Here is a 25,052-nt window from a genome sequence, read left to right as displayed (position 1 = left end):
ATTTTTCTATTTTTAATAGCAGAGATCTTAATTAAAACCTTTAAATTAATGATGGATATTCAATACAGTTGCCAGAGACGTGCCGGGCGGGAAGCGTATTCGAAGTATAAATATTAAAGCCCAACATAGTGCTCATAAGAGTCAGATGAGCTAATGATACATGAGAGTCTCCTCCTCATCACCAAACTTAAGCCTTCTCTTAATGTTCAAGGCAACTCTATCCCTCTCAATTTATTTTAGTCCTTACTTCGTATTGTCATCGTGTCGTGACGTCTCTGTCCCCTTGTCCTCTCATGTACCGCTTGTCCTTACGTTGTCCTTGTTATCACCTTTTGTAAATTGATACCTTGTAAATATATCACTAGTCTAACATATTCAAATTATCATGTAATTTATCATTTAGTCTGAAGATGTCTTAAGTTAAGACGAAACGTTACTACCAAATATATTCCTATTATTCTCAAATGGTTTAATTGTCTCTTATGGCTTTACTGAAAGCACTATGTTGGGCTTTAATATTTATACTTCGAATAATGATGGATATATATATATTTTTATGTAAAACCGTAATGTATACGCAAACACTTGTTGTTTAATATGAACTGTCAAGTTTTTTAAAAATGTATTCCATACATATCTAAAACATGCAATATTGGTTTGTTCTCCTATTCAATTCTGAATTAATATGAGCAGCAGTTCATGTGAAGAAAAATATAAACATATTTCCAATCAGCAGGAATTCCTGTCTTATTAGAAGAACGGTTGTGCAGTAGTCGCTAATCCTTAAAAAGTTATCATTAAAAAATATGTCTTATTAACACCGGTCTTTACTACCAGCATGACTACCCCACCTGAACTAATAATAATAATAAACTTTATTTAAAGAGGGTATATAGTACATACATATAGTACCCCACCTGAACTAAGAAATTATAGGATACTGTTATCACTCTGTTGCACGAGATCCGAAATGCAATGGTTGCTAATGACGTGTTTGGAAAAAGCCGATCACTAGGAAATCGTACCAGAAATACACGTGAAGACCTACGCACGTCTTCATTAAAATGCAATTGCGCTCATCACGAGTAGAGGGACTATATGGACCAGCTGGTGGCAATACTAACTAACAACACAAGAGTGCTTAGTAAAAATAAACCAAAATATTTTTCTTCATTCCTTGAAAAGCCATCAAAAACCGCCAACCGACCCTGTGAATCGCGGCCCTATTTGTTTTCTTCCGAATGCGTTGACCTTCAGTTAAAGATATGAAAATACGGTGAGGCTCGTTCATTTATCTTGAAATGAATAAATAGTTAAATCTCGGTCTGTAAATATGACAGGGCTTTCTTATTTTTGTACGATTTTCATTTAGTTCGATTACATTATAACTTCTATATAGTCGACTTAACTACATGACCTCAACGGGAAACTTAATCAAAATAAAAGAATAGCGTAAATTTCGAGAACAGTTGTTTTGCAATTTCACTCGGAAGGCAGCAGTTCAAGACAAGATGTTTTTCGATCTTTTTTTTTATGTTTCTACACACGAGTCCGAAAGATGAATAGAGATGCACAGAAAGTGTTTTTGAGTGTGTTAACAGGTTACGCCGTGAATACTAAGTTGTTCCAGCTGTTTTGTAGTCTTTCTCGCATTCGGAAATTGCATTATATATGAAAAGCTTCGCGAACTTGATAAGCAAACAAAGATACAATAAAATATCCTGTCGTATAGGCAGTCATTAAAACAATAAATATATCAAATGACGTCAAATCTATAGTTGCTTTTGAAAATTGAAGAATTCGTGTCATTTTGGATGATCCAAAATGACACGATCCTTTAGCTCCGCTCTTCAAGGATCAGTTGATATATGATTAGCAAAGAAGAAAGAAAACAGAGAAAACGTCTGGGCCTTGCTCCCAAGAGCTGAGATGAAAATTAATCCCTTGTCACCTGCAAATAAAGCTCAATTAAGGACGTATATAAACATGTCATTCTCAAGGCAAGAAAAAGTGTGCTTATATTATATGTGCATATATAATACTGCATTCGATGGGAGCCGGTGTAAAAACATCGTTTCAGCTGCGAAATTTTGTCTACCAGTCATTTTAATACCTTCGAGCCATGGAAACAGCTTTTTTCACGCAGAGGTCTTCTCTGGTCACAATGCAGGCGTTTTTTTTTTACTTTCTACGGCACTTCGTATAAATTATGACACAAAGCTTGTAGTTTTACTTTCAAGGTAGACAGTCTTTGCGGCACGTTGATAACTGCTAACTTTCCTCTAAAGGCTAGTTTCCACTCAGGAAAATTCTCCTCTGGATCGGACAGGACGGGAAAGTTTCCTTGGTATAAACGCCGCCTGGGAAGTCACCGACAAAGGAAATTTTCCTGTCCGTCCGATCCAAAGGAGATTTTTCCTTGAGTGGAAAGTAGCCTCAAGGTACCGTAGATGAGTCGAAACACATTATGACTCAGTAAATCCAATGCAAATTTTATTCATATTATATATAGTCTTTATTTTGTTAATAGATTGCACCACTTGCATAATATGATTTAGGTAATAACAAGGGAAAATATCACCACAGCTCAAACAAGTATACTGAAATTAGTATAATTGCCAAGTTTGGTTGCAAAATGTCGAGTTGTATATACTGAAAATATAGCCATGCGAAGTGGGTAATTTTTTTACACTTTCCATTACGGGCGGAAGTGTATAATTAATTTAGTTACACACTTCCAGCCATAATACAAAAGTATACAAAATTTGCCAACTTCGCTTCGCTTTATCTTCAGTACTTCACAATATTTCGCAGCCAAACTTGGCAATTTTACTAAGTTTAGTATATGCAATGTTTTATTCAAAATATTGCCAAGCATGCAGCGTTCTACAACATAGTTTTTACCTCGCAATAATTTTAGGCCAATTTTTGTTACTTCAAAATCACTGAAGAATGAATAAAGTCGAAATATTACAACAATGAGGTGGTCAGACGACACATTCTTGATTGTCTTGCAACGACATTAAACGATAGTTCTACTTTGTTGGGGACTAATAATTTCATTTAATCATCCTATTTCTTTATCAAGTTCCCGCTCTTAATCGATTGATTTCGAGAGTCAAGCTCTGTTTTTTTTATATTTTCTTCCCATTTTCATAAATTTTCAAACAGTTTTTGTACTTTTTGTCTACGGCGATGTTTGGTACAAACGTTCTTTAAATTACGTCATCTATTTCTAGGCACGCTCTCAAAATCCTATTCGTCAAACACTTGATATATACCTGCAACAGCGAAGATTTTAATCAAAACTTTCAATTATTAAAGCTGTACATTTAAAGAACGTTCATAGCCCGTAATATCAACAAAGTTTTGTTTGAATTGAACTGCCATATTTTTCTTAAAAATATTATCTATTCCGTTTATATCTACAAAGTATTGGTTCGTTCTCCTGATTCTGAATAAACGGGAGTTTGAGGCAATAAAATTTGGAACATTCGAATTGAATCTATGAATGCTATTAATCTATAAGCAGAACCATGCGCATGCGCAGAAGTGGCAGTCTGTTTAAAGTGAATATTGGACAAGAAAAGACTATTAATATATTAAATATGTATTATTTAACACATATATCGCACACGTCGTTGTAAGAAATTAGGACGCTGGTTGCGCGAGAATTCCATTGCTGTTGAAGCCGCCTGTGGAAAAACCTGTAAAGGCGGATTTCCACTTACAGCGAAATCGTTCGCTAGCGAAATATTTGCATATTTTCTTTTGAATTTTAACAGCATAAATAAATCAGTTCGACTTGACTGTTTCGAATTCAAAAGAAAATATGCAAATATTTCGCTAGCGAACGATTTCGCTGTAAGTGGAAATCCGCCTTAACTGGCATTCAGTATTAAGAAATATACGTCAAAGACCTAGTTATATACGCCTTCCATAAAAAATGCAGCTGCCTCATCACAATTAAGTAAAAAAGATTAGATCGGTTGGTGGCAACGCGGGTGCTTAATGAAAAAAATCAATAAAAAAAATAATCATTTCTGGTGATTCGTTTTATCCGCATAATTATACAAAGAACACCATTCGATTTCTCTGCGCCTTAGTTTTGTGTAAATCTCTTTACCTTCATTTTGAAGATATGAAATTACGGTAAGGTTTGTAAATGATTTTTTTCCATGCAAATGAATAAACAGTCAGGGTTACAATCTGTAAACATTGACAGGTTTATATTTTTGTTAGGCTTATGTTAGTGTCGCAGTATGTGTATATGTATATATATATATAGCTAAGTTGAAGATCGATACATACATACAAGACAATCTAACTTGGTATAATCGACTATTAAACCGAAACAGGAAACCGAGACATCTTGCATGAAGACAGTAATTCAGAATAAAACTAAGGCCACGTCCACACGATGCCGGAAGGATTTGAAAACGCAAGATTATTCTTACGGTTACGCGTATCGTCCACACGTATCCGGCGTTTTCGCCCACTGAAAACAGAAGAATCTGAAAACGCACCATCAATGGACCATTTATTGGGTTTCTTTTTAAATTTTTAGAGCATCAGTTGAACGCAGAGCTATATTCTTGTTAGTGATGCATTTATTTTTATCTTAATTTTCTCTCAATACAGGATTGACAAGAAAATTAGTGACATGCAAAACTTTTCTCCTCTTTCTCCCTTTAGTGCCTCTTTAAACGCAGTTAAATGCACTGCTACAATTTTGCTTCTGTTGTTTTTCGTCGTCGTCCAGTCTCGATATATGGTGGACAAGACGAAAGCCTTGACAGACCAAGTGCTTTACGGGTATGCGTTCCGCAACCTCGCAATGAAGACTGTGGACGAATGTTTCTTGGCCTGCTACGAAGACTGTTTTTGTATGTCATTTCAAATGTGCCGTCAGAATACAGAATGTCAGTTGTTGTCCTCCAACCAATTTCAGTCACCATTCGCGCTGCACAGCATGATGGGATGTTCTTATTACGACATGGTTCCAGACTTTGAACAGGTAAAAATAAATTGACTATGCCATCTCTATTTTGCATTTCTTTACAGGAATTCTTCCATTTAATGTAATTATTTTATTTGTGAGTGCTTGGTGAAGTGGATGGGCATGTCACAAATGTGCAAAGCCGTTGTGTATAAAAGGGGATGCACTGTAGCTAAATTCATATAATTTGTGTTTACATACTGTAAAAACAATCTCTTTCAACAAAAATCAGTCAGGCATTAAATACATGTTGAAAATGATGGATCTCTCATAATAAAGGGGGAAATTTGGTTTTAGACTAATCGGCAGGCCTTTTGTTTACATTTTCAGTAACCTAAAAGAATGCGTGAATTTTGACGACGTCCGGTAAAAGGGTACATTATTTTACATGAAGTATTACAAATTTAGGCATTCTGTTTGGCTTTTGCCTAGAAAAGGTAAACAAATATGCCGATTATAGTTTAAAACGAAATTCGCCCTTTTTTCTCCGATATCAATTTTCCCTTATTTCCAGTTCCGGCCGGACAAGCCCGCTGGAGGGTGTAATGCAGGATGGGAATGTCGACCTTCAATCAATCTCTGTCAAAATGGCGGCACCTATCATTCTATTGCACCAACAAATCGCATCTCACCACGATTCAAGTGCAATTGTACCGCAGGTTATGCGGGAAATCTCTGCCAAACTGTGGCCAAATCATGCCGTGGTTACGAGAACAGCGAGCGAATTCCTGGAAAGTACAAGGTGTTCGATGAAGGCATGAATCTGTTCGAGGTATTTTGCGATTTTGATTCAGGTTCAAGAATGACTTGGACCCTTATTCTGTCCTATCAGTTCAAACACAGGGTTACATTCGATAAACCGTACTCAAAGGATCTTCCTAAAAACCAAGACAGCCCACGTTGGGATGAATATCGCCTTTCAAAATCCAGGATGCAATCAATCCAGAAAGATTCAAGTCATTTTCGCTTCACATGCAAGTATGACACTGATGGAATGATCTATCGTGATTATCTTCAGGCTAGCAACGACCAACTGGATATTTTAACCTACAAAAACGAGAAATGGTGTCATATGGTCGATGTAATTAACGTTCGCGGCCAAAGTTGCTCCAAATGCACAGTGTTCTTTCACCAAGAATTTTACATTTTGCACAGTGATTCTCATGCGGCAGTTAGTGAAGGTTGTCAATTTCAACTAGCTGGTGGTAAGACCTGTGGCAGCTACAGTGAAGATGCCTTTGGTCATTACTTTTGTGTCAACACAGAACATCGCTGTTCGTCCTCTGACTCGGCGACGACCCAAACATGGTTCGGCTCAGATTAACTCAGTTTTCTATATCAAGATTTCGGGTTTCAATTTTCCTGATAATTCACTGATTAAATGGATCCTTAATTCATCACGAAACGATGGACACTTTTGTATGATGTTCATCGATATATTAAATGTATAATACTAAGATATAAATGCAAGGTCAGAGACACATATAGACATAAAGACACATATAGTTGTGCATGTCAAGACACTTGTTATTTGCCGAAGGCTAGTTGAATATCGCTGAATAAAAAGCGAGACAAAGTCAAGGCGAATATAGCTGTTTTGTTATAATTACACTGATGGCCTGGCGGTTAAGGCGATAGCCAACGAATCCATTTTTAGCTTCAAATATTATACACTTAATGTATGCTCCCGAGGGAAATAGTGAGTTTTGTTTTTCCAAGAGTCTGAATGTTTACCGAGACGAAGTCGAGGGAAACATTGAGACTCGAGGGAAAACAAAACTCACTATATCCCGAGGTGTAGCGAACATTAAGTGTTTTGTTATATAGGAACAAAAACAACATGTTACCTTACACGACAATTTCATTTCAAAACACTTTGTTATGATAATATGCGGGCAACAATTTTTCACTTGTTTCCCTGGCGGGAAACATTGCATTTATTTAAAGTCATGTGACTACGAATGAACCAATCACATTTTAAATACACAGCACCTATATAACAAAACTTCTTATATATCAGAGCAATCGTAACTTAGCTAGTACTCATGCACAGCTATCAAGAGAAGAAAATCGGACATAAAAAGTGTAACGGGACTTTATAGACGTCACGTCGTGTTTGCTACTTCACGTAGTGCAGCCCTACTCTAATGCTACTTTATGTGGTACAGCCATGCATGTATGTTATAGGCTTTTGGCACAGAATACCTAACAGAAGTAGAACTCCTGTACTTTTTTCGTAAGTGTGATTCGTCATGATTCGTCACTTAGCAAGTGCATTTTTTTGAGGTAGTCACCCCCCTGCCAATGTCTAAAATCAACCCATTTTTAGTATTGGCAGGGGGGTGACTACCTCAAAAAAATGCACTTGCTAAGTGACGAATCATGACGAATCACACTTACGAAAAAATAGTATAGAGTTATTCTTCTGATAGGTATTCTGTGCAAAGAATATGCAAGCAAAGAAGCAAAGACAATGATTGCGTCTGAAAAGCGACATTTAGAAGCACTATAGATTAAAAGCTATTGGTTTGACGGGAAACTGTTTTCATCTGAAATAGCGGCTAATCAAACCAATTATAATCGAATGCGTTTTTTTAGTGTTATAGAAATAATTAATATTGTACACAAAAGAAGTGTCTAACGATGAAAGCTTGTATATGATGTTAAAACAAACACCTCAAGTAGTCGAAGTAGATTTCCTACGACGATTTTCAACGACTTTCACGATCGCAAACTTTAAAACACTATCGCCTGTATTCAAAAAGCTCACTCACACTCATACTCATCGAGTGTGACATATAAATTTCGTTAATGCTGATCAATGAGAAAGTTTTTTCTGAATAGATGAAAAGATATAAGGTAAATCACTGAAGATCAAGCCCCTGTTTGGCTGGAAATACCGCCATTGAAACTTTATGAGAAGAGATCCCACTCAATGAGTTTGAGTGTGAGTGAGCTTTTAGAATACAGGCGTAAGTATCTTATATTTGTCTTCATTGATATTCATTGACTGGCTTTGCTTTTAAATGTAACAGCTGTTGTTTCACATGCACTTTACTGCGGAGAGACTTAAAAATCGCTTGCTGAATTATTAATATGTACGCGATTATGTATACATATCAAAACCTGAGCCGATCATTGGATGATTAAAAATTTTTTAAAAAAATTGGATGATTAAAAAAAAATTTAAAAAAGATTGGTGCATTTGTATAAATAAGGGTGTGCATATAACACACGCATAACACTCATAACTCGCAGATTGTGGGATCATTGACTTGGACGATAGTTTAAAAGATCTAGGAGTATTCGGTATGTATATACGTGTGTCTTCTGACATAGAAAAGTCAGTGTATTTATACACAGTATTTTGTGAACTTCAGAAAGTATATGTTATCACATCGCTGAGATACTCAACTAAAAGACCTAATACTCGCTATAAAAAATGATACATGAATTGTTAAGACAGTTTCTAATGATCTAATCCGTTTTTGAGTCGAAAAGCTTCTTAGATAGATACTTTTTAACTTCTGCCTACCTGCATGCATGACTTGAAGTTGTGAATATATTCTATTCAAATATTGGTTAAATATTGATAAGACGAAGTCTAAAGTTTTATAAAAACGAGTTCAGTATACTCATACCAGCATGCAAAAATAACTCTTTCAAATTTAGTGTTGTGGAAGGAGTTTGTTTAAACAAATCGAAAATGCTGTCGTCAAACGTATGCCGTGTTCTCGTCTTTTTAATTTTGTCATGCGTGGCTACTGAACGTGGTTTTGGCTCACCGAGGATCGCGAACAAACAGACGAAGCGTTCGTCCCCAACACCACAATGGTTCTCTTTTACCGCGTCTTTTGGTAAAAAGACCGGAAATGTGTCGATTCCTCAGAAAGATATCCACAAATTTATCAAGAACGACGTGATGCCGAAAATCAATGGCTTTAAAATGGTCGAAACAGAAGGCGTTTGGAAAGGTCAGAAAGAGGATTCCTTCGATATCGTAGTCCTGAGCAACGAATTTAACAAAATGAAGAAAATAATCGAAGACATTTGCAAGTTGTATAAGAGAAAGTTCAAACAAGATTCCGTGCTGTTGTTTTACAGCAAACAAACAGTTCAATTTTTGTGAGGCCTCGACGACCCATACCTATTTACTTATCTATCTATCTAAGATAACATATGCATGCAAAAATATTAATTGTCTCTAAGTACGGTTTTAGAGTTTGCGGGGATAGTCAACGTTGTAAACAAAATATAGTCGAGCTTGAACTCTGTAATCAAATTGAATAAAGAAGAATTTATCGAGTGTTGGAAGTATTTCTGTCGCTTAAAAAACATATGTGCGAACTCTTAATTTGTTTTGCTAATATTAATGAGAATTATGTGATTTATTTGGAAGAATTCACGGTCTTTGATTGGCTAATAGCCGTGTCTGAAATCGTCGTGTCCAACGAGTTACCTCAGAATTAACATGGGATATGACTCAGTTAGTCTTTCTTAACCACAACATTCTGCATGTGGATAACGAATAACTTTGGCTTGATAGATTTAATGCATAACAGTGCAGCCATTTAAAGCTTTTAAATTTCTTGGAAAAACTAGTATGTTCTCCGCTTGAGGTCATATGAATTAATTGAGAATTGACTACACCTTTTGAAGCACTTTTACATCTGCCAGGTATAAAAATCTTCTCTGTTCAAAATGTGAAGTTTTTTGTCTTACAGAGAATATTTTCGTTGAAAAGTCGCTGTCATTGCTTAATTGTTTTATGCTAAGTCTTGGTTTGAAATGAAGGACTGCATATACCGAGAGAACATACGCGCTTGTGAAAGGATACGATTGCTTTTATAAACTGATATAAAATTATAAATTGCTTTTTTAGAACACATGCTGTCTTTTTTACTATTGTGGCAATTAAGGGCCACCTGGTGACAAAATTAATTTTGCTGCAGTATATATATTCTATAATTAACGTATTCAATTTCACATATTAAAATGCAGCGTTATCAAGCAAGTACTCTCGCTGTCCAGACCTTCGCAAGAAATGGCAGTCTTAAAGAACTCTCTGAAAAGGGTGTTCGTAGCCGTAGAAATGAAAAGGTACGCGATTTTTGGATAATTTATTGGATGAATTACTAAATATCACGCATAATCTCAAAGCTTTGAACTCCATTTACAGTCGGAAATTAATAATTCTGGCTTTCAAAAACATATCGGTATAATTTGTATACGCCTGCATGTATAGTTATCGATATTTTGCACCGAAAGCATGGTGGTATCTTTAATCATCAAGCTATTTTGAAATGGTTTAAAGAATGTGTTTAAGAGCAAACTAAATAAAATGTAAAAAACAGACGGTTCTTTGCTAAGACGCCTTAAAGTTGAAACGCCACGGTTCTCATAGCAACGACTACTGTAATGTGATTGAAAAATCAATCAAGCTTTTCAATTTTACTAATTTATTAACAATATTAAGCATATGCGAGTTCTTAGACGTCACGTCGTGTTTGCTAAATTTCTCTAATGCTACTCTATGTGGTGTAGCCATACATGTAGGCTTCTGGGTTTTGATGGAGTTTCCATCCCCGTGTTAAACTCTTAACAGAAAAGTCAATCAATGATTGCATCTGAAAAGCGACATTTGGAAGCCCTCGATTAGCTACGTGGGAGATTGTTTTCATCAGAAATATCCGCAAATGAAACCAATAATAATAGTACGCGTTTTTCAATTGTTATGCAAATAATATTGTATACAAAAGAACTTAAAGAAGTTGCAATGGAATTATGAAAAGCTTGTATATGTCATATGATGTTTAAACGCAGACTGGTAGTCGTACTCGATTTTCTACAACTTTCACAATCGGAAACGCTAAAATACAAAGTGTTTTCTATTTGTCTTCATTGATATTCACAGACTGGCTTTGCTTTCAAATATGACAGCTGTTGTTGTTTGCATAATCACGATTACAACGATTGGAAATCTTGACTTGGCTCAGTCTCGATACACGATTGATAAGACGACAGTGTTGAAAGACCAAGTGCTTTATGGGTATGCGTTTCGCAAACTCACGATGAAGACTGTGGACGAATGTTTCTTGGCTTGCTACGAAGAGTGTTTTTGTATGTCATTTCAAATGTGCATTCAGAATACAGAATGTCAGCTGTTGTCTTCTAACCAATTTCGCTCACCGTCTGACCTGCTTAACATGAATGGATGTTCATATTATGATATGCTTCCAGATCTTGAATTGGTAGGTGTGAACTAAGCATCCATTAGCAGTTTTGCCGAAGTTTTTTGCTGCATTTATACAATGCATGTTTTAATTGCAACTTTCTCACAAATTTTTCTCTCAAATTCTGTAGTTTCTAGCTTAGTAAGTACTGCCATTATCCTCATTATCACAATTTTATAACGATTCCTAACGTTTATCATTGATCATATTTTAGATGGAAACAGGATGTAACACTCGGCCATTTTGTCGTTTACAAGACGGCGTTTGCCATAATAACGCGAAGTACGACGCTATCACGCCATCGGATTACACGACACCACGCTTTAAATGCATTTGCCCCCCTGGCTACACAGGTGACCTTTGTCAATATGGTCCACGCAGGTCTTGCCGAAGTTACGTCGACGGAAATCGAGTTTCAGGGACGTACCAGGTTCTCGATAGCAACATGAAGCCCTTTGATGTTTTCTGCCATTTTGATCAAAATTCAACCATGACTTGGACGCTGGTTCAGTCCTATCAGTTTCAAAATACTTCCTTTAGGACATTAAGTTTCCTATTGGATAGCCCCGTCAACGAAGACAAGCCTCACTGGGATGCATATCGCCTTTCAAAGTCCAGAATGCAATCAATCCAAGACGATTCGAGTCAATTTCGAATGACCTGCAAATACGACACAGATGGCATGGTCTATCGGGATTTCGTTCAGGCCACTAAAAGTCAGGTGGATATCATGATTGCTCCCCAGAAATCATACGCATGCGCTGTTGTGGACGTGATTAATGTTCGAGGTCATAGCTGTTCAAACTGTTCCGTATTTTTGGCGCGAAAACATCCGACTGCCCTGCATTTTTCGTACGGTTGTAATTTCTTCCCAAGCGGGTACAACCCCTGCGGCAATTTGGGTGAAGATAATTTCGGATTTTATGCTTGTGTCAATACAGATCATCGATGTTCTTCCTCGCCAACAGCCACGACGCAGACCTGGCTTGGCGGTCGGTGATTGGGGACAGGGCCTGCATGCCCGCGCCACTGATCTAAAAGCTACAACTGGATAATTATTGATGTCCCTCCGGTCGAGGACGATGTGTTGATTTTGTCGCTGGTTTATTAAGGGCCATTTTTAAAAACATTTGACTATTTGTTTAAACTAATTTGTAGAGATGCATTATTTAAGGTAGACTTTGTGACTGGGAATAAATATATTTGTTATATAGGTGCTGTGTATTTTAAATGTTATTGGTTCATTCGTAGTCACCTGACTATAAATAAATGCAATGTTTCTCGCCAGGGAAAGAAGTGAAAAATTGTTGCCCGCATATTGTCATAACAAATTAAGTGGGTTTTTTTAATGAAATTGTTGTGTGACATGTATGTTTTTGTTCCTATCACAACAAAGCAATAATGTATCGGCCAATCGTGAATTTTGTTTTCCCTCGAGTCTCATAAACAATATATCATAGACGATGATGTGCATTATATGCTAATCAGCACCTAGTAGCTTTGCCAGAGCGCTCAACAATGCCGAAGAGAAGGAGCGTAATTCTGAAGTGAAGGAGTGTTAATTCAACCACAGTGACGTATATAATCAGTATACAAAAACTTGAAATGCATCCAATTTATGTCTACGTGCGTGCGTTCTGACAATCTGGAAAGTCAGGGGAATTATGCAATGTAAATGAATGCACCTCGGCAGGTGCTCACGTTTTGTCGCAGAAGAACCCCTGTGAGTTATATTAATTAGGAGATGCAAATTTTAGTGCATGCACTAATTTGAATTTATTTCTTGTTGATGCTTTATTATTAGTGTTTCAAGTTTTCCACAGTTTCCCAACAGGAATCAGAATTATAGACTCTTTTTGATAAACAAAGTCAGAGCCGTATGTAAAACAAATTATTACTGCATGGTTTCCTAATTTTCATATCACGTCCGCGTCGTAGATTTGGAGCATCTTAAACTCGCTAATTTGTTGCTATATGCGAAATCCGTTTTAATATGAGAACCGCGCCAACTAGAACAAAATACAACAAACAATTAGGATAGATTATGTTATATTTTTTGACTTGACTTAAAGTCTGCCGCACACGAGTGCTATATAACCTATATCTGAGCAAGAAGTCACTCGTGAACATTGGTGTAAAGCCGGTTTCCCACTAGCGATATTAGAGAGTTTAAGATCTACGACGCAGTTAGCTCGACGACGCTAGTCAATTGTATTGTTAGAAATAAGCTACGAGAAATTAATTATGTTTCTAGGACTTTGAAATATTCATATCAAACGTTTCAATCGTGCTAAGAACCCCCGATGTCTAGCTGATATTGTACAGGGTGTCTCAAAAAAAAACGCAACAACTTAATATTCTAAAATTCATATTGTTCATAAGCTCAATAGATTTTATGCCCCTGGGATTTTAAAATGGCTTCTAATCGTACAGTTCAACTGCTAATCGTCAAATAAGCTAAACTATTAATGGTGCAGCTAACAACCGAACAACAAGTTTTTATTGTCGTGCATGATAACTTAAATGCTAACTGTCGACCTTGTAAAATAAATCGTAAATAAAATTTTACTCGTTAAATACTTTCAATTCAGCTCGTTGGTTTACGCACTCGACTTTGTTTACCGACGATTGTGCCGCTAGAATATGATTACAAGCTTTCTCGCATTCCAGGGGCCAAACGTCTTTTGTGTTGTAGAACAAAGAGGATATTCATGAATATTAAGTGTTACGTTTTTTTTTATACACCCTGTAGTTTCATATAAGTTATCAACTCATTACTCATATAAGCTATCAAACAGTCATTAAGAGGGCGTGAAAATGCCTCATTTAAAGGCGTCGTGAGAATGACAACGCTGTCATTAAACCACAACATATGCATACCTATTGTCTCGCGTGTGATGTGTCTTTGTTTTGCAAGCGCGTCGTCGAGCTGGCCGCGTCGTTAATCGTAAACTCCCTATTTTTCTCGCGAAGCGACAATTTACTTTTGTTTCAGAGCTCTCAGCTGCAACCATCTGGAACAAATTGTCCAAGAATAAAGTCGCTTCGCGCAAAAAATATTACTACTAAGCAAGTTACCCAGTTTGTGGCGACGTTTTGCGAACTTTTGTTCACGTGTGTCATTTTGCTGTGACTTGTAGCTCAGCAGAGAGCTTTATCGAAGCTTAGGTAATGTATTTGTAATTTCAATTCAAATTGGAATATCAGTTATGCATGGGTGCAAAAAGCCATTCGTGTTGCGAATCATGCATTTTGTGTTACTCCAACAACCCAGTATCACACAAAGGGGGTTGAAATTAACAAACATTCTTTATATTGCATTTCTATTTATTGTTGAATTGAATTTAACGAAATTCCCTACAGTAATTTAGAGGCACAGCTCTGTATCGTATTGACATACTGACACCTCTAACTATACTTTATACTTTCAAGAAATCTTTCCGTGAAATTTGCTGCGATCATTATGACGTGGAAACACAATGTTGTCGACTTGTTCAACTGTTTCCTGACGATGCTAATATGGATCTACATGTCTTTTGAAGTCATCGAAGTAACGACATTCAATTCATTCGAGTTTTCGGCTCTCGTCATTGTGATAATCGTTGTATGGGCGATCATTCTAATTATTGGTATCAAAGTTTTTATGCGAATCAAAGAAAAATATGGTTTATGTCATCGAATTGACGAGGCAAAGGAAGATACTAGTCTGAATTCGTTCACAATTTTGATGTATTTCTTGTTATTTATTTTCTGCGCTATCGGCTGCGGAATATTCATGACCGACCCGGAATTTGCAAACTCTGTCAGAATCAGAATATCAATAATGCTTTTGGTGTCGCTAGTCCCAGTAAATATGCTGAATGAAATTAGCAAAGATGGACACGATATTCTCCCATATTTTCCTGCGATGTTGGACCTTTACGATGGCGTCGTCATGCTGACGGCGGGAAAAGTGAACCCAACAAATCCGCGGTGGCTTCAAGTCGTTATTTCCTCTGTCGTCATCTTATTCTTCGTTACTGTATTCCTGGAAATATATCACCGACGATTTGAAGTTCATCTTGAAACTCATCAAAACGAGTTCGGATCGATGTTTCTGAAACGCAATATAACGCACGCACAGCTCGCAGCTTGCTGTATTTTCCTAGCTCTTCGCTTGGTGTTATTTGAATACAAGCCACTGGAGATTATTTTCGCTGCCAAAACTGTCGTAAGACTGTACTTCCATTACAAAGCTCTTTACAGAGATCCAGAGCAGAGCTTGAATACAGTTTAAAACAATTTCAAGACAAGTAGCTCGTTTTAGTCTATATATTCATGCACTAATTTGAATTATTGCTTTATAGAGTTTTAATTTGCAGGTTTTATTCGATTAGTAAGAGCAATTGTACATAACTGTAATATCTCTTCCTTTCCTAATAGCTCCTCCGACAAAAATCTCTCTGTAATATTAATCTAAACCTAAAACCAAACCAATGTAAATAGAAAAAACAAGAATATATGCCTAATATTTAAGCTTTCGGCTTGAAAAAGAATTTTAATCCATGCACAATGAGATGACTACCGTTTTTAAGTACATACCTTTGCTCTCAACAACCGCGCGTGGTGAATTCAACACGGATCCATCTACGTGTATAGCCATGCGCAAAGCGTAGTAGGGCCAGATTGCTCAAACGACCACAAGGGAAGTGAGCTTTGCATTATATGCTAATTAGCACCTACTGGCTTTGCCAAAGTGCTCAACAACACCAAAGTAAAGGCGCGTAATTCTAAAGTGAAGAAGTGTTATTTCAACCCCAGCGACCGTGAGTAACGTATATAATCAGTAAACAAAAACTTAAAATGCGTCCAATTTATGTCTACGTGCGTGCGTTCTGGCCATCTGGAAGGTCAGGGGAACTGTGCAATTTAAATGAATGCACCTCGACAGGTGCCCACGTTTTGTCGCAGAAGAACCCCCTGTGAGTTAATTAGGACAAGAAACTTTAAATTTAAAATGGGAGGGCTTTCTCCACTTTACGGCGGAGACACCTCAAAATGGCTTGTTGAATTATTAATGTTACGCGATTATATGCATTAAAACCTGAGCCGATCATTGGATAAGTTATTTGTAAACTGCACATCTGCGAGAAATGGCTGTCCTGCGAACTGTGAAAAGAAAGATGTTTGAAAGGTAGGCCGCCGATGTTTTAGACGGTTTTAAGAAGTTAGTTATTAAGTTACGGAAGATGTTTTTTGAAATTTTACATCAGTATTTTAGAGCAATATTGAGCATCAAAATCTTTTGACAATTTCGTTATTATTAAACTCAGTCTGTTGTTAGGCATAGCCAAGTTGCATGTTGTCGAGACATTTGCCCAATAACTACCCGAAAGAGATAAATGTGCTACTGCATGTTCTTTGCAAGGTATATGAGCTATTATTATAGCTTTGCGTTTCTGATGCTAATCACTTTAGATTTGAGCCTGGCGCACACTGGTGAACTTAGCACGCGCATATCTCACCCGTGACAAGTGTCTCCAACATATATTCCAAGACCGCTGGGATCAAATTAAGATATTTTATCATTCGTGCTCATTTTTACGACAGGAGTGAGAGCATATCACAAATATTTTCCGCAGAAAAGGAACATGTTTTGGTGGTAATTGTCACGAGTGACTTGTGTGCATGCTAAATGTCCTGTTACACGGTGCAATTTTTCTTGCAACTTGCAATGCAATTCTTCTTTTAAAAAATGTAAATTTGACAACTACCGAACTTTTGTCTTTATTACGCTCCGTGGCGCTTACATTTTAAAGACTCCTCACTAATTCAAATCTCTTTAAACGGTAGAATTGCATTGCAAGTTGCAAGGAAAATTGCACCGTGTAACATGGTCTTAAATTCACGAGTGTGCGCCAAGCTTTAGGGTTTGCCAACTGCATGTCAACACGTACTGGAATGCATAGAACATAAATACAGAATACATCTTTTCCGCTCAAATTTTGATACTGATTATAGTGACATAATCTTATGCCCGAGGGAATTAAACAAGGACTACTACCCTACATTCAAACTTTTTAAAAAAAACACACCAGTTGCCTTAGAAACGGCAAGAATACGTGATCGGTGCAAGCTTTGCGCTAAAATGGAACGCCAGTGTTGCCATGGCAAAGGCGACTAACACAAAAAAATCCAGCACCTTTTCATTCAAAGACATGTATGCACATTGAAATTGATCACGATTTCTTATAAGTATATTTTTCCGAAGACACTACTAATCTCGAACTTAATAAAACACGCTCATTTCATTTGTATTACCCAAAATTGCAGCATAACAACTCGATTTAGGCATTTAAAATAGCTTAACATTTTTTTCCTTTTTTTTAATCACGTCAGTGGTATAAAACGAGCACTCAGCAGAGCCCTCACAAGTTGGGGATTTGTTTATTTGAAACGCAACGCAGTGAACGCGTACCTATACTTGGGTTTTTATTCACGTTTAGACCAGCTTTGCTTTTAAACATGACAGCTGTTGGCTGTATGATCATGATAACAGCGATCGGAAATCTTCACTTGGTCCAGTCTCGATATGTCGTGGACAAGACGAAAGTGTTGAAAGACCAAGTGCTTTACGGGTATGCATTTCGAGTACTCGCGATGAAGACTGTGGGTGAATGTTTCTTGGCTTGCTACGAAGAGTGTTTTTGTATGTCATTTCAAATGTGGCATCAGAATAGAGAATGTCGGCTTTTGTCGTCCAACCAATTTCGCTCACCGTCCGGTCTGCGTAACATGACTGGATTTTCTTATTATGATATGCTTCCAGATCTTGAGTCGGTAGGTGTGAATTGATCTTGCATGCATGTACGTAGAAAAATGTTGAAAATGAGTTTTAAGGGCAGGTCGAAAACGTATTTATGTCCGGTAAATTTATTTCGTATTATAACTCACAAGGTCAATATAAGCCATTTACACTAGCCGTTAATCAATGTTTGTGCCTGTTTAAATATTTATTCTTGATCAATATTTGTTCTAGTTCAAACGCAGGAACATATCGGGATGTAACAGTACACTCATCCATGCACTTTGTCAGATTTTGGCCTCCATTTTTATAGTTTTAGCCGCAACTTTTTCACAAATTTAGTAAACACTGCCGTTATCCTCATTATCACAATTAGATTTCCAACGTTTATCATTGATATCTTAGGTCAAAACAGGATGTAACACTCGGCCATTTTGTCGTTTACAAGACGGTGTTTGCCATAATAACGCGAAGTACGACGCTATCACGCCATCGGATTACACGACACCACGCTTTAAATGCATTTGCCCCCCTGGCTACACAGGTGACCTTTGCCAATATAGTCCACGCAGATCTTGCCGAGGTTACGTCGATGGTAATCGAGTTTCAGGGACGTACCAGGTTCTCGATAGCAACATGAAGCCCTTTGATGTCTTCTGCCATTTTGATCAAAATTCAACCATGGCTTGGACGCTGGTTCAGTCCATCAGTTCAAAAATCCTCATTTAACAGATTACGTTTCGGCTGAAACCGTTCAACGAGGACAAGCCTCGCTGGATGCATATCGTCTTTCAAAGTCCAGAATGCAATCAATCCAAGATGATTCGAGTCAACTTCGAATAACCTGCAAGTACGACACAGACGGCATGGTCTATCGTGATTACCTTCAGGCGACAAAAACACAAGTGGACATAATGAGTTTCGACTACGCGTCGCAACCATGCTCTGTGGTCGACGTAATTGATATCCGCGGTCATAGCTGTTCCAAATGCGAAATCTTGCTCGTTCAAACCGACGTATATGGGATTCATTCTTCAATCGGATGTAGTTTCAAACCAAACGGATACTCGACTGCGGCGGTTTGGTGAGGAATAATTTTGGATGGTATGATTGTGCCAATCCAGCCCATCGATGCTCTTCCTCGCCAACAGCCACGACGCAGATCTGGCTTGGCGGTGGTCCATGATTGAACCCAGGCCCTGCCTGCTCGCGCCACTGACCGGAGAGCTACAACTGGATAATGATTGATGTGCCTGATCCAATCGAGGACACAATGTATTGATGTGGCCGTTAGCTATAGGGCCTATTCCAAGAAATATTAAACTTTTTGTCTTTTTTCTTGTAAAAATAAATGTCTGAATATCAGTCTTTCGCGAAGGAAACATTTTCAGTTCCTAATAAGCTTTATTATAAGCAAAATAAGAAGATATGTTTGTATATAAAGTCCGATTCAGAGGTTGATTTGAACTCTTCATGTGTCGAATCAATGGCAATGAACTTTAATAAACAAAGACTTTAGCGCATTAACATTAGCTTCGGCGCTTGAAAAGTTCGACGACTGAAATAGGCCTAAATAGGCGAGTAATCAGTCGAAAATGTAGAGTTAGTGAATTATATATGTACTGTGAGGGCAACTTATCCGTACTGCGAGAGCAAAGATGCATTTCTCTTCAAATGGATTGTTTTTACGATCAGTGAACACGAAGATTAGTATAATAGGTCGAGAACGTTTTTTGAAGACGCCCACACCATGCATGCATGTTGTTGATATTTGAATGTATCAAACGTTTTGAATTTGTTTAATTTTTTGTATGATTTCAAAATGAATATAATAAAGTGGAAATTGCACTCAGTGTCGTGCAATTTTGGTGTGAAATCAAACTTGTGAATTACAAATCGCACTCCCGCTTGAAAATGTCTTAATTTCGAGTGGAATTATACACACTTCAAATTCAAGCCAGGAACAGTTGATGGAAAAAATTAACTATAGGAGTAAAAAGAGGAGATTAAATATACCGGGTGTCCCAAAAAAAACTTTACCTCTTTGTCTTAATATAACTCAAAAACGAATAAAAGTCATTAAATTGAAATAAACTCCACTGCATGCAAGCAGGGCTAACTTAGATTTTGATATATAACACTAAATTATTGATGCGATATTTACGGAGATACAAGCATTTGATGTCGCAAGGTACTTTCAAAATCTGTGCAAAATTGACAAAAATCGGCTATTAAATTAATTCGAAACTAATACTTTAACTTTTACGTTTTTAACTTTAGTGATTTTAACTTTAAATGTACGCTTTTCCATTGCAAACTTACTCTTATATAAGAGCGAACAATTAAAGTTAAAATCGCTGAAGTTAAAAACTTACCACGGGAAGTGGCATGCAAGTATTTTCGAATTAATTTAATAGCCGATTTTTGTCAATTTTTCACGGATTTTGAAAGTACCTTGCGACATCAAATGCTTGTATCTCCGTAAATATCACATCAATAATTTAATGTTATATATCAAAATCTAAGTTAGTCCTGCTTGTATACAGTGGAGTTTATTTCAACTCAATAGCTTTTATCGTTTTTGAGTTATATTAAGACAAACAGGTAAAGTTTTTTTTGGGACACCCGGTAGAGTTAACTATCGGTCCTCCGGTAGGAATCCAACCTACGCTTTTGCGATGTTGTCGCAAGTGTGTTTTGGCGTGAAACATACTAGTGCTTGAAAAGTGTATGTGACCGTATTTATCTACGTAACAATTTTGTCTCCCAAAAGTTATGGTGCACAGCTTTGGCTAATTCTCCGATGGGCGATTCGATTTCGCTGGCATGATACGGCATTTCCTCCAAGAGGAACAAATAAACCGTTCTTTTCATGCTGTTCGATTAAGTTTAGATTTAATTGGGGTAAGAATATAATTATTTAATACATGTAGATTCTGGTTCTATTTTAATGATATCGCTGCTATTTAAATCGTCGTTTAACAAGATGTGGTCGTGTATGGGCGCGTTGACACGTCGTAGTTTGCAGAGGATTGAAGATTTAATATAACTATATTAGGAGCTTCTGCGTGGCTAAGGTAATATATTTGTAATTTAAATTTATATTGCAATATCGATACAAAAAGCCATTCGTGTTGCGAATAATGGATCTAATGTTTCTCTATAGCAACCCAGTATTGTGCACACATAGGGGGTTGAAAATCAAAGAATATTCCTTATTTTGCATTCCTATTCATGGTTACGTGTAAACAGTGCTCTGTATCGTACCGCCATGCTGACACGTCGGAGTCAAACCGAATTAGAACAAATTACACTGACAAACAACTAGGATGAATTATGCGGGTTATAATTTTTTTTATGAAAGCTAGCCTTAAAGTCGGCCGCGTACGAGTGCTATAGCTGCTCAGCAAACAGTTACTCGTGATCATTTGTGTAAGGAAGTTCCCCAGCGTGCGACGACATCTGCCAACTTTCGTTCACGTGTCGTGTGTGATTTTGCTGTGACTTGTAGCTTAGCAAAAAACATTCGCGAAGCTTAGCCTTTCGTAATGTATTTGTAACTTAAATTCAATTGCAATATCGGTTATGCATGCTTGCGAAAAGCCATTCGCGTGTTGCGAATTATGCACTTGTAGTCTGATTGTTTCTCTGGCAACCCAGTATCACACCGCATGACACACATAGGGGGTTGAAATTAACAAGCATTCTTTATCATAGCATTCCTATTTATTGTTACGTGTAAACAGATTCCACACAGTGTCAGTAATTTAGAGGGACCGAGCTCTGTATCGTATTGACATACTGACACCTCTAACTATACTTTAAAATATCAAGAAATCTATCTGCGAAATTTGCTGGGATCGTTATGACGTGGAAACACAATGTTGTCGACTTGTTCAACTGTTTCCTGACGATGCTAATATGGATCTATATGTCTTTTGAAGTCATCGAAGTAACGACGTTCAATCCATTTAAGTTTTCGGCTCTTGTCATTGTGATAATTGTTGTATGGGCGATCATTCTAATTATTGGTATCAAAGTTTTTATGCGAATCAAAGAAAAATATGGTTTATGTCATCGAACTGACGAGGCAGAGGAAGATACTAGTCTGAATTTTCTTGCGTATTTTTTGTTATTTATTTTCTACGCTATCGGCTGCGGAATATTCATGAACGACCCGGAATTTGCAAACTCTGTCAGAATCAGAATATCAATAATGCTTTTGGTGTCGTTAGTCCCAGTAAATATGCTGAATGAAATTAGCAAAGATGGACACGATATTCTCCCATATTTTCCTGCGATGATGGACCTTTACGATGGCGTCGTCATGCTGACCGCGGGAAAAGTGAACCCAACAAATCCGCTGTGGCTTCAAGTCGTTATTTCCTCTGTCGTCATCTTATTCTACGTTGCTGTATTCCTGGAAATATATCATAGACGATTCGAAGTTCACCTTGAAACTCATCAAAACGAGTTCGGATCGATGTTTCTGAAACGCAATATAACGCACGCACAGCTCGTAACTTGCTGTATTTTCCTAGCTCTTCGCTTGGTTTTATTTGAATACAAGCCACTGGAGATTATTTTCGCTGCCAAAACAGTCGTACGACTGTGCTTCCATTACAAAGCTCTTTTCAGAGATCCAGAGCAGGAACTAAAACCAGGGGCCACTGAAATTTAACCCTGGGTTACATTAACCATGGAGCTTTTGAACAACCGGCCCTTTTTCAGGAGGCAGTTAACCATGCATTTTGAACTCGTATTTAAATTGGAACCAAACTTCTTGCATCCGTCGAAGTTTTCTGAACATAAATTCTAATTTATATTCTAATGTTGATTTAGAAGCATAGCAAAACCGCGAAGAAGCGTTAGATATAAGATATTAGGAATTTAATATTACCAAACTGACCTAAGACAGAATTTCTAACGGGAAGCTTCAAATCAACCGCAGAATTCATATTAGAGAAGGGAAACTCGTCTGATGTGACACGGGTCATAGTGAATCTTTGGTCATTCGTGCCACCAAAAGTCGCCGGAAAAGTCGCCCGCACGCGAGAGCAACTCGCTTAAACCAATGGCCACGAATGACATTTTGCTATATAAGCACATAGCTTCTAGCGTGCGCCGGCCTTTAGTTTTTAGAGTACGCTTGGAACAAACCGACAAACGTCGACGAAAAGTAATTTAGCTTGTAGGTACACCACGTAAGTACATTTAATACTGCAAAGCTTTCGGTCCGTTGACGGGTTAACGGACCGACAGCTTTGCAGTATTAAATATACTTACGTGAGGTACCTACAAGCTAAATTACTTATCGATTGTCGCCATGCAAACATTCATGAATATTATAAACGTCGACGAATTCGCGAGTTCATTGCACGAGTGCGAAACAAGTAATAATGCTATAATTTATTAAACAAAAAATTAAAATTATGTTTCTGATGTTTTATCTTTGTTTATGTCGTTAAGCTCCAATTCCACGGGCTAAATTTTCAAGCAAAATGCAAAATATTTTGCCTGCTTCTTTTGAACTGTGAGCAATGAAGCAGAATTAATTTTATTCAAGTGGTTGAAATTCAAAAGCACCCGTGGATTTAAGCCTAAAGGCGGATTTCCACTTACAGCGAAATCGTTCGCTGGCGAAATATTTGCATATTTTCTTTTGAATTGAGAACACTCAAGTCGAACTAATCTATTCATGCTGTTTAAATTCAAAAGAAAATATGCTAATATTTCGCTAGCGAACGATTTCGCTGTAAGTGGAAATCCGCCTTTAGGGAGTGAGTTATGCGAGGTATGTTAGTTAAAACTGCATATTATGAAAGACTAAAGCCGGTTTTCCACTAGCGATATTTCTCGAAAAATATCGCTGGTGGAAAACGGGCTTAATTATTCAGGTCAAGGCTTTGATGTGATGCGCTTTTTACCTCGTACAGAGGCGCCTTACCATGCAGTAGCTGAAAATTTGAATAAATATATATACCCTAGCTGTCATTCTATAATTACACCAGGAGTTGTTTTCGAAAAATAACCACATGCGGTTGTTGGCCCAACTTAGCTAAGTTTCTCCCACTCGTGCAGGCTCATATTGTCAGCGGACAACTTACACAAAATTGAGAGCAAGGCGTAAAACGAAAAGCTTCTAATTTTTCATGCGAAGACCGCTGGAAAACTGAGCCCTCTTTACCGGGAGAAAATTTGCCGAATATGACCAACGTCGAGTGCAAACGTACGTAGGTAAATACGGTAAGAGTAGTCATCTCTTGTATAGATGTACCAAGCTGCCGTGACTGTTAAGGCTAGTTTCCACTCAGGAAAAATCTTCTTTGGATTGGAACGGACAGGATGATTTCACGATGGACTGTGGGGATATACGATCTTAAAATTACCACTGCTTTGGATGCGCTGAAAGGCTATACAGGTTGCTGTGAAGTGAAGTGCATTAGCAAAATCAACATGGAAGATATCTACAGCTATGATACAGCAGTGTTTGGATATAACCGGAGCGAGTTTTTACAGAAATGGTTGAATACACCAGGCACTCACACCCGGGCTGCAATCGACAAAGAAGGATCGATCGTTGGTTATGTCGCTGCAAGAATGGCGTTCATTCACGACGAAGGTTATAAAATCGGTCCTCTGTTTTGTGAAGATATTGAAGTTGGTAAAGCGCTTCTCAAGGGAGTGTTTGAAGATATTCGTGAGCGTGGTTTGTCATCGTCAAACTCGGTGATTGTCGACAGTCCAACTGGACGAAATTCCCAAGGCCAAAGAACTCATGAAATTCGTACGAGGAAGATACCTCGGATATAATGAATTTATTACGACAAATGGTCTTCCGAAAGTATGTTATGATCAATGGTTTGCCATAACATCGCCTACAAGTGGCTAGAAATTTACAGGCAGCCCGAACTGATTTGCATGAGATATTTTTCAGATGTCAAATTATTAGGGTTTTAAAGGGTGTTAAGTTCGAGTGGAATTATACACACTTTACATTCAAGTCAGGAACAGTTGAAGAAAAAATGAGTCCACT

At 37.5% G+C, this 25,052-nt stretch overlaps 2 protein-coding genes and 1 long non-coding RNA gene across 3 annotated transcripts; all 3 read left to right on the top strand.

The window, feature by feature from the left end:
- Window positions 1-4,733: 4,733 nt before the first annotated feature.
- On the top strand, window positions 4,734-6,323 carry LOC114525887. Its single transcript, XM_028547348.1, has 2 exons — window positions 4,734-5,017; window positions 5,514-6,323. The coding sequence occupies exons 1-2, from the start codon at window positions 4,772-4,774 to the stop codon at window positions 6,321-6,323; spliced, it is 1,056 nt and encodes a 351-aa protein (XP_028403149.1). The 5' UTR covers window positions 4,734-4,771.
- Window positions 6,324-8,220: 1,897 nt separating this feature from the next.
- On the top strand, window positions 8,221-9,304 carry LOC114526001. Its single transcript, XR_003687288.1, has 2 exons — window positions 8,221-8,308; window positions 8,672-9,304. It is a non-coding gene; the product is annotated as an uncharacterized LOC114526001 (long non-coding RNA).
- A 701-nt stretch (window positions 9,305-10,005) lies between these two features.
- Window positions 10,006-12,443, top strand: LOC114526000. The gene is made up of 3 exons (XM_028547476.1): window positions 10,006-10,099; window positions 10,914-11,250; window positions 11,447-12,443. The coding sequence occupies exons 1-3, from the start codon at window positions 10,044-10,046 to the stop codon at window positions 12,230-12,232; spliced, it is 1,179 nt and encodes a 392-aa protein (XP_028403277.1). The 5' UTR covers window positions 10,006-10,043; the 3' UTR covers window positions 12,233-12,443.
- The last annotated feature ends 12,609 nt before the right edge of the window (window positions 12,444-25,052 follow it).

Source organism: Dendronephthya gigantea, unplaced genomic scaffold (genome assembly GCF_004324835.1).
Source record: "Dendronephthya gigantea isolate DGI-Jeju-01 unplaced genomic scaffold, DenGig_1.0 000036F, whole genome shotgun sequence".
NCBI lineage: Eukaryota > Metazoa > Cnidaria > Anthozoa > Malacalcyonacea > Nephtheidae > Dendronephthya > Dendronephthya gigantea.
This window is presented reverse-complemented; position numbering and strand designations above follow the sequence as displayed.